Below are 9902 nucleotides of genomic sequence, written 5' to 3'. Positions count from 1 at the left end.
CACATTTTCATTTTTAATCAGGAATCATAAACCTACAAAAATTCAGTTCATGTGACAATGAACAGGTCGACATCAGCACCTGTTGATTGAAAAGCTAAGAACAAAAATAGCAGCTCTCGTCAATTCTCTTGACTAGTACTCGACATGGGTGCCTAAATGGCTGACGGGCTGTGTCTGTGAGTGTGTGTGAGTGTGTGTGTGTGTGTGTCTGTGAGTGTGGGGGTGGCTGGATGATCCATGTTTGTGTTTGTTGCGTGCAAGTGTGTCTGGTTCGCAGCCAGTCCAGCGGCCGAACTGCAGTTTGTTTCTGTAGTGCCTCAGTCAGCCATCTGTGGCCTCGGTTGGTTTCTGCTCATCATTGCCATGGCGACCCATAACCGGTTGTCACAGCACCTTGGTTTCAGAGCTCCTGGCTGCCATCCCTCGCTATGTCCAACTTTTGCCACGGCTTGTTGGTGTCTCCATCGCGGCGATTTTGCACTTTTTCCCCATCCCGGTTGCGGTCATTACGGGGATCTAGTGTTCAGCAGGCGGACAGTCTTCCGGCCATAGTGCCAGTAGCTGTAGCCTGACGCTGCTGTGGTCACTGCAGTTACATACCTGTAAAAACAATAATACATCTTGCTGTGATGTCCTCCACTTTTAGTTACAGTAGCAGTGTTGAAATTAGCGTCGTGTTAACTCGATTATTTACTGGGGCGAGTTTAATATGAAGGTGACAGGTCCACAAGCACCTTCTGCAGATATCACAACTCAGCCTCATAAAGCTTTGATTTAATGATTGATAGCTGTACTAGGAGCCTTGGGAACTCTGTAATTGTACCAAAGAGCTCATGTTAAGTCAACATCCTCCGAGTCAGTTTAAACTGATTTTATGGTCTGGTTTTCTCTCTCTTCCATCACCTTTGCAGCACTGCGCAGCTGTCAAACCAGCTAAGGTTAAAACCGTTTTTCCCCGACACCTCAAACATGTGAACTGTCAGCACAGCCTGATAACCTTCAGATCCAGGTTCCAAAACCTCTCTGGTATTTTAAAATGAGGCGGTGGATGGCACACCATAGCCCATAATGCTACATAACTAGGGTAACATTACATCAGAAGTCATCATATTGCAACTAAAATGAATCTATGAAAGCAAATGGACTGAAAAACAACAGAAAATGCAGGTTTCTGTAGCAGTAGTAAGATAAGACAGGCTTATCTCAACCATGAACAGGTAATCCATGCCAGTAACTGGTGGATTTGTGAGTAATTGCGCCATCTAGTGGCGTCACCAAACAAATACAAGATTTGATAGTTTCTCTCAATAAATAAGTCTTATTTTCCACTCAAAAACATACAGATTCTGGTTGTCATGCAGAAATTGTGTATAAAAATATAGGACCATGTGTGTGCAGTTGAACTCACACTATGCCACAAAAACTGACTTAATTTACCGGTATGTGATTATTCTAACCACTTGATCATAGTATAGGTATCCTAAAATACACCAAAAAATAGTATGTGATTTACCATAAACACTGCAGGGGAACACTGTCGGTATACTGAAAGACTGGGCCAGCCAGTGAAGCTGCAACCAGAAGGAGCTGCACGGCTGTATTCACCTGTCGAGTAAGTCAAACAAACCAGTCAGAATCCAAAGAGGGAGCGTAGTTTAAATCTGGGTGTGTGTCGGTCACCTTGCTGAAAAGGGTGGGCTTCAGTTGTGCTGTGGTGTAGCAGGGGTTAAAAAACTTACTAAGGGTCACCTGCAGATGACAAAGAAGGGGACCGTCAAGTGCACATTTCCTGTAAAGCCTCCAACATTCCCATGCTACACCTAACAAACTAAATTCAAAATTAACTGGAGTGTGTCTCACCGGTGGAGGGACAGTCTTGTATCTGACCCAGAAAACTGCAGCTATCAAACCGACATCTCTGCAGATCACCAGAGCCGTCAGAGGAGCTAAAGTTAAGAGCAGAGAACTACGACATCAAAAAAGGCACAAAAAAATGCAACAGTTCATATATGTAGAGAGAAGTACCTGGTATAAGTTCCGCATAGGTGAGGCTGACATATAAGACACTGATAAGAATCTTATCAGCCAGAGGGTCCAGAGCGCTGCCCAGAGCTGACTTTTGATTAGGCCAAGTCCTGGCGATGAAACCATCCAGCTGTGACAGATTAAATAAATTCATTGCACATATTAACACAAGGAATGACAGCATTAGATTGTGTTTATTACCAGGTCGGTGGCTCCGGCCAACATAAAGAGAGCGAGGCTAAGGTGAAAGTGCTGCTGGATGATCAAATGAGCGAGGAATGGTGCCAGCACAATCCGACACACACATAAGAAGTTGGGAATCGTCCACGGATTCTCGTACTGCAGAAGATTGGTTGGAATACATGTCAAAGGCCAGGGATGCCAAATTATGCTGCAGTAATAAAGCAAGTAAAGCACTCTAAATATGCTCTTAATATTGAACGAGAGGGATTAATCTGTGAATACATTAATATTTACTTGTTCAATCCTCATAACAACATAGATTAAACATTTAGGAGGAAAAAAACATGTAAATCTTGCCCTGTAGAGATCAGTGCAGTAACATTTTTTTTAACTACACACATTAGCTGCAGCTAATATATTTTAAGCTTGGCTGGGTACTCACTAACTCTTTGAACTTGAACAGCCCCTGTCCGGGTATCGGACTGGTTTCCTTCCAGTTTTCTGCCGGGGACTGGTCCGGTGTCTCCTTGGGCTTTTCGCTGCAGAGCCCTCGGGCTTTGAGGGTCAGCAGGGACCGGAAGCTGCCCACAGATCTCTCGCGAAGACCGGGGTAGGCAGAAGACAAGACTCCGCAGGCGGACCAGAAAGTCGTATTTCCCGGCAGCAGAATCCCAGTACAGCAAGTACCGGGACCGTTCCTCCCACTGAGTTTGGATACCCATGAAACTTTAAATGAGGGTTCTTTGACGCTTCCGCTGACAGGTGCGTGCCTGTGCCGCCATGCGGCACTTCTGAGTTTGCTCACTCCCGCAGAGCGACTGGACACCAGCCGGTGAATTTTCTCTGCGGGGGAAATTCCCCGAAACCACATACCCACGATCATCACACGCGTCCCGCTACCGACCTGATCGTCCCTGGTCCACAGCACCCTTCATGATGAGGTTTCCACTTCTGACGGTCAGGGCCGACCGAAGGCCAACTCAAACCAGGGAGCTGCCATGTTGCCGTAAAGCGATACACGGGAAATGTCGCAAAGTTGACACGTTTAATTGCGCGACTTTTATTTTGAAAGGTTTCTCTGTTTTGCTACAATGTGTCAAGTTGCTTAAAAAAGAAAATGTTAACCTCAAAATATGGATTTTAATATATTTTTAATATTGCATACTGTACAGTAATTAACCACTAACTATCACACTATCGAGTAAGCTTCAATACTAAAAATATACTTATACAGAACTTAGAATATTTTCAAAAATAAAAGTATAGGCAAAGTATTATTTGGCTTTAATGATTGCTTTAAAGTAGTATATGTTGAACCTTTTTTCCTTTCAGAATTTTTTTTAAAGATAAGTGTACACCTGAAAAGAAGAGACAATAAAGTGCATTTAATTGAAATCTGCAGTCACACGTGCAGGCATGTATTCTCTGTGCTCCAGTTGTCAGCATCACACAGTCTGCAGTTGGTACAGCTTTGGACCTTTCTTCAGCAGAAAACCCTGTTCATTCAAAGAACTCACCAGACCTTCAAAATCCATGACCTGGAAAGAACCCAAACACACCAAAACCATAAATACCATAATCAGACTGAAATGAAGCATCTTCATGACTTGAACATTGAAATATGTTTTTCAAATTCTTGAAATAGCAAGGCTACTTATCACATATGTGAATCGTTGCTCACCTTGATGTTGAGCTTGTCAGCCATAGTTCGAAGTGTTTGCAGGTCAAACTGTTTTTGATTGGTTTTCTGGGAATGCGAGTGCAGCGCGTTCACGAGTCGCTTTGCAGCGCTGTGCTGACTCATGCCTGAGCCAAGCTGAGAACGCCCAAAGTCCAGATTCCCCAGGCCATCCGAGTATGTATCGGCTAAACTGTTCCGAGACAGGAAGTAACCAAGCATGAGCACAGAAACAAAATCTGAAATACTTTCTCTGAGCAGAGTAATACTATACACTGTCATATTAATATTTCCGCACGGTTTATTGACCGTTACCTGCGTTTCATGATCTCCACCACATCCTCTGCATCACTTTTGGTTGCTGTTTCTCTGAGCTCCAAACGGGCTCTTGCCTGCCAAAAATGTTTTTTTTAAAAAAAATCACAATATTGATCGTTCTTATTTCTCCCGACATATGAGACTGCAGCAGATATTCAGCCGGTCACACCTCAGTCAATCTTATTAAAGATTCCAGCTGTCGTGTGGTGACGGGCGTGGAATCACCCGGGTGCGCCTGAGCTCTCAGCGACAGGTAGAACTCTTGAATGATCTGGGCTGCCTCCCGAGACAGCGAAGGATGGACGTACTGACGAGCGTAGCTGATGTATTTTCTTAGCAGACAGGGTGGAATGGGGTCTATGCTTTCACCTGGAGGAACCTTCAAAGATGTGAATTCACATTTTTGAGAGAATAACTCTGAGCGGTGTATTCCTTTTTAGAGGATTTTCCATTTTTACCTGCAAACGTTCAGACAAAGGCATGTCTGACTGCACTAATAGGATGGAAGTCTCCAATTCCGAGTTAGTCCTGGTGACTGTTGCACTGGTGGTTCTGGCCTTTCCTGCTCTGTTTGCCATCACATGTTCCGACAGGTGGCGGTCATGTGACTCATCTGGAATGTCCAGCAGGATGAAGATGACATCAAACCGAGACAGAATAGGAGAGCCCATTCTGAAGCAGAGAATACACCAACATAAAGTATAATACAACTTACATAAAAAAAATAAAAAGTGGCTTTAACTTACTTCAAGTTTTCAGACACGGTCTTGCCTCTGTTGTAATGGCCTCCGATGGGGTTTGCAGCAGCAATGACTGATGCCCTGGCAGGTAGAGAGCAAACTATTCCAGCTTTAGCTATACTCACTGACTGTTGCTCCATGGCTTCTAACAGAGCCTGCTGCTGGTGCCCCAGCTTATCAAACTCATCGATGCAGCACAGGCCTGGTGAGGAAAAAAAGAGAGAGATGAAACAAAAAAGGAGTTTTTTCTCAACGTCAAACGTCAAAATCACCAGAGCTAACGTATCATCAGTGTTGTCGATCTTTCACATCTGATCTGAAAATTTATCCGAAATGTTTAAACTGACTCCATTGCTGTGCAACAGGACTATAGATCATTTTTCATACCCTGGTCAGCCAGTACCAAGGCTCCAGCCTCTAAAGCATAATCCCCTGTTGTTGCATCTCGGGATAAACTTACAGTCAGTCCTAAAAATAAAGACAGTGATATGACAAAATGCTGATTATTATTGATAATTCCAATAATGATGCTAATAATTATTATCATATAACATAAAGGCAACTACATATTACCTGTTGTGCTCGCATTGCTGCCACACACATAGATGCCTCTGGGAGCCACATTACACACTGCCTACAAATAAACACGTGCAATATTGAGGTACTTTTTTTAAACCTTTACTTCTGAGGAAGTGCAGATTATTTAAGATGCTTCATGTGCTACCTGCAACATTTGGCTCTTTCCCAGTCCAGGGTCTCCAACGATCAGGATGTGTGGGTCCCCCCTCACTGGGACGCTATTCTTGTCTGTGTGTTTTTGCCTGCCTCCAAACAATGCCAGAGTCAGCGCCGCCTTCACGAGCTACAAACAAAGAAGAAAAAAACATGGACTAAACATAACTGAACACTTCTGCAAAACAAATATGATTAGTATCAGTGAATAAACTTACCAAGTGGCCATAGATCAAGGGGCAAAGAGAGCTGAAAGATACATTAGTGAATTAACAGACCCCACACTGGCAGCCTGATGTTGATAAGCTGTGTTTTTGATAATGCAGTAATCTTACTTTACAATAAGTCTCAGCAGGTTGGGCTGGGACTGAATCTCCTGGACAGCATACAACTCTTTCAGAGTGAATTCTTCCCTTCCAGACTGATCTTCGAGGGACCCTCCTGACCCCTGCCTGAACTTGGTCGGCTGACCTACACAAAAATGAAAAATAATACTTCTTTGCTCCATTACATTAAAATCATCAGACCCCTATCTTTTTTTGTTAAATCACACATATGTTCAGTACCTTTGTTGTTGCTGACTGAAATGGCCTCTAGGTAGATGAGGAACATACACTGATCTTTTTTCCCCCGTGAAATTCCTGTCAAAAAAGATAGGCACGGTTATACTCATAGTCACTGGAAGGAATGATCATGATCATTATATGAGTCTGTACCATCATTTGCAGCTCTAACTATTCCTGTCACAGTCACTGTGTCTCCAGGCACGCAGCTGTCGCACAGATCTGCGGTAAGGTGACACTCCAAAGTACGTGGGATTCGTCCAGTCTCTCTCTGCTCCCCAGCAATCAGCTCTTGGACCCTGAAGTAGCATAGAAAACCAGAACACTTCAATATTATAACAACAATATAACAACTGTACACAAGAAAGTTTCCCTGGACCAATGATTAGCAAAATACATGTTTTGATAAACCACACAATGCTGAACTTACTTAATGATCTGCCAGTCTACCGTCTGTGTGATGGGAGAACTCTGACAGGGTGTGAAAGAATGACTCCGACATCCAGGTATGCCACACTATGAAAACATACATATGCATCATGTGATATGCGTGGAGTTATTTACATATAGGGTCAAAATCTGAATCCGTGTTTAGTTCTGCGCACCTTGGTAGGTGTTGCATACTTCCCCTGCTGAAGAGGAAGAGACTGCGTGTGTGAACACCCCAGGCATCTGAAAGCCATCTGTGTACAGAGAGGTCTAATGCTGCTCACTCTGACCACTGTTCCCCTCACACACACCAACCGCCCGAACGCACTGGCGCGCAGCATCCGCAGAGGAGTGAGAGGTTCATAGTTAAACAGCCTGCGGATGATCGACGAAAACTGAGTCATGTTCATTCATGAGCAGAAGACCATGTACAGGAAAAGAACCCGTTGCATTTGGCATCACCGTGCACTGATGTGGGGGATGTTGACGATTGGTACGGCAACAGGAAGTTCTTCTTCTTGTAACTCAGCAGCCTGATTCTCCAAATCAACTGTCAACACCTGAAACATGCACATTAAAACACTGTATTAAAAACAGATCTGACTAGTAGGCAGCATTTCTTTTTATCCCCCACTACCTGGTGGATAGCTAATCCCAAACAGTTGAGCATCAACTGTGGCTGTTCCTTAAGCGCTGTGGTCAGATCAGGAAGTGCATTACATACAGACTGGTCTCCAGTCAAATCCACATAATCCACCAGAACACTGCCCTGGCGCTCTATCTCATCCTGTCAACAAATACACAAGGATTTAAATGATGATGATCACTAAACAGGGTGAAGTCACCCAAGCAGAAAGACCGGTGGAAGGACCTTGTTATACAGGTGAATCTTGGAGGTGAAATATTTTTCAAACACTTTGATCTTCTCCACACTTGGTGAGCTTTCTATGAAGCCTGCATAGTAAAACAAACATTGAAATATACCACAGATGTGTGAAAAAGCCATTATAATTCTGTGTTTTTGCATTCCTAGATAGTTGCACACAGACCTTCAGAGAAGTAGAGCGTCCATCCTTTGTAAGGACACAGCACATCCAGAGTAGACTGACTAAGGACTACAAGGGTCAACAGAGACAGTTATGATTGAGCAGTCATGCTCAACATTGTTTTGATTTACTTTTACAACTGTACTTTATTCAATACATTCTAAAGTAAATTTTTAGATTTTTTTTAACCTCTCTGAGTGTTTCCTGGCCCTCCCTGGGGATAACTGGCGCCTCTTGACACCCATCCTCCAGTAGATCCTCCCCTCCACGGTCTACCCCTCCATCCTCCCCCTCTCCATCCTCCTCCTCCTCCACCACCACTGCTGCTTCCTCCCCCTCCTCTCCATCCTCGTCCTCTCCATCCTCGTCCCCTCCATCGTCCTCCTCCTCCGCCACCACCACTGCTTCCTTCTCCCCATCTCCCTCCTCCACTCCCACTCCTCCCAGTTCCTCCGCGGAATCCATCTCCGCTCATTGCTTTTCCTAAGGAGAAAGGGCAAAAACTGATGGACCTTGTGAAGAATGTTTAAGCTGACTAAACACATTAACATTCAACACAAACGTTCAAAAGCTTTATAAAACAAGCTGACATTGTGGAAGATGTACTTAACGTAACTTCAGCACTTCTAATATACATGCAATCAAAATAAAGCAATAGATTTTCCAGTGGATAGTCAGAATCATTTCATCTTATACGTTTTTACATTCGTGTGCTGATAGAACAAAATGACGTTCGTAGCAAACGTTAACTCAACTTCGCGCAATCGCTGACGAGTGGAAATCGGGGATACAAACCCTTTTTTGTCGTTAAAGAACTTCCTATGAAGCTAGAGTTGAAAATAACCCCCTAATCTTACGCAATGTTTACTTTGAGCAACCTGTCAAAGTTCCCTCCATCGGGGAAAGCTTCTTCTTCTGTGGTCAAAAATGTTTTCTCGAGCATGCACTGTCCCCTGGCGGCCAGTGTATGAATTACAGAGAAGAGCGCGGGTGCAAATGAACTGATTAACAACCCGGTTAAGGAGGGCATGAAGGATTGACCTGCAGGGAGACACACCTGCACCTCGTCCCTAATCTAAGCAGCTACTTAAACCCAGCTGGGCTTTTGCCTGCTCCTTGGATGGTTGCAGCTTTCTAGTTTAATCTATGAAGTGCTGCTCTGTGCTGTTGTTTTCAGAAATTGTTTTGTCACGATTGACTTTTATCCTTGTCTTTGCAGTTATGAGGTAAGATGTTGAGACAAACCCAACGGAGCATAGAAGTTACGTAGTAACTGGGAGGCTCAACGCTCATTGTTATTATTGGTTTTTTTGTCCACCACCTCATCAGCCCTGCGAATGACTCAAATAAATACAAGGTTTAGTTTGGATGAATGAATAAAACATTAAGTTCTAACGTGTAAAATAGATTGATTGAATATTTGCAGGGATTCATTAGATCCTAGTGAACTGGTACAACTTCCACCTCAGCACCCTGGATGGTGATTGCTGCAGGTTGGATCCAATAAGATCTCTAACCATCTCCTTGGTCTTTCTGACGTTAAGATAAAAGATGGTTATTGTCACTCCAGTCCACATGGTCCCTGAGTCCTCCCCTGTGCTGGTCGCCCTCACCTCCTTTAACAATGCGGCACCCCTGTTCTGCTCCGGATTGTGTGGGAGACCTCGTTCTGAAGACCTAAACACTGGTCTGCACCAAGCTCCACTCACGATAGTTCCACCATAACAGCCTAGTTAATGCCTTAAGTAAGGTAGCTTACATCTTACAATATAATGACTAGCTGGTGCCTGATCCTGGTGTCAAGTGCAGCTATTCTTGTTTTATTTTATTTTATTTTATTTTCAACATGGAGCATCAAATCCAATTAATGTCTAAAACAAGTGGAATTAAACTTAAGCGATGTCTCAGATGGGCCACACATGCATCTCCTCACACTCAAATGAAGCCGTCAGGTTGAGACAGAAGAACAAAGAGGAAATCAATACTTGAACCACTGTGGCCTGCAGTAGTTAGTGGCCAGAGGTTGGGGGAGGGGTGAGTACCATTAACAGGTTTCATTAATTTACTTATTATTAATTAATCATTATTTCCTGAGCAATATTGCCAGATAATTGTCTGTGAATGACAACCACCTAAAATATCATGTCCAAAGTGGAATAGGTTCTTTAGGATGTATCCTTTTTGAGGC

General features: G+C 43.7%; 2 protein-coding genes across 3 annotated transcripts; both read right to left on the bottom strand.

Moving 5' to 3' along the window:
* On the bottom strand, nucleotides 1-3230 carry crls1 (cardiolipin synthase 1). The gene is made up of 7 exons (XM_057047988.1): nucleotides 2651-3230; nucleotides 2227-2364; nucleotides 2026-2155; nucleotides 1861-1946; nucleotides 1681-1749; nucleotides 1514-1605; nucleotides 1-600 (listed from the first exon to the last, which is right to left on the bottom strand). Exons 1-7 carry the CDS (start codon nucleotides 3089-3091, stop codon nucleotides 507-509), a joined length of 1050 nt encoding a protein of 349 aa, XP_056903968.1. The 5' UTR covers nucleotides 3092-3230; the 3' UTR covers nucleotides 1-506.
* Nucleotides 3231-3342: 112 nt separating this feature from the next.
* On the bottom strand, nucleotides 3343-8647 carry mcm8 (minichromosome maintenance 8 homologous recombination repair factor). 2 transcript variants are annotated; one of them, XM_057047987.1, is made up of 21 exons: nucleotides 8510-8647; nucleotides 7904-8197; nucleotides 7718-7783; nucleotides 7540-7622; nucleotides 7306-7455; nucleotides 7131-7228; nucleotides 6845-7043; nucleotides 6670-6755; nucleotides 6393-6538; nucleotides 6243-6317; nucleotides 6012-6147; nucleotides 5895-5925; nucleotides 5669-5806; nucleotides 5518-5578; nucleotides 5332-5412; nucleotides 4951-5146; nucleotides 4663-4876; nucleotides 4374-4583; nucleotides 4202-4278; nucleotides 3890-4079; nucleotides 3343-3746 (listed from the first exon to the last, which is right to left on the bottom strand). In XM_057047987.1, exons 2-21 carry the CDS (start codon nucleotides 8187-8189, stop codon nucleotides 3654-3656), a joined length of 2616 nt encoding a protein of 871 aa, XP_056903967.1. In that variant the 5' UTR covers nucleotides 8190-8197; nucleotides 8510-8647; the 3' UTR covers nucleotides 3343-3653. The 2 variants fall into 2 exon arrangements, with proteins under 2 accessions (XP_056903967.1, XP_056903966.1); XM_057047986.1 differs by having other exon boundaries at nucleotides 7904-8605.
* Between the last annotated feature and the right edge of the window lie 1255 nt (nucleotides 8648-9902).

Source organism: Takifugu flavidus, chromosome 11 (genome assembly GCF_003711565.1).
Source record: "Takifugu flavidus isolate HTHZ2018 chromosome 11, ASM371156v2, whole genome shotgun sequence".
In the NCBI taxonomy this organism is placed as follows: Eukaryota; Metazoa; Chordata; class Actinopteri; order Tetraodontiformes; family Tetraodontidae; genus Takifugu; species Takifugu flavidus.
The sequence above is the reverse complement of the archived record's forward strand: the minus strand, read 5'-3'. Positions and strand labels throughout refer to the sequence as shown.

Coding starts and splice junctions, on each gene's coding strand:
- crls1 (XM_057047988.1), bottom strand. CDS start 3,091: ATGATCGTGGGTATGTGGTTTCGGGGAATTTCCCCCGCAGAGAAAATT. Junction 1,750..1,860: donor ACAAGACTGTCCCTCCACCG/GTGAGACACACT, acceptor TGTCATCTGCAG/GTGACCCTTAGTAAGTTTTT. Junction 601..1,513: donor GTTCCCCTGCAGTGTTTATG/GTAAATCACATA, acceptor TTGTTTTTACAG/GTATGTAACTGCAGTGACCA.
- mcm8 (XM_057047987.1), bottom strand. CDS start 8,189: ATGAGCGGAGATGGATTCCGCGGAGGAACTGGGAGGAGTGGGAGTGGA. Junction 6,148..6,242: donor TTCAGTCAGCAACAACAAAG/GTACTGAACATA, acceptor ATTTTTGTGTAG/GTCAGCCGACCAAGTTCAGG. Junction 5,807..5,894: donor CCTTGATCTATGGCCACTTG/GTAAGTTTATTC, acceptor CTTTGTTTGTAG/CTCGTGAAGGCGGCGCTGAC.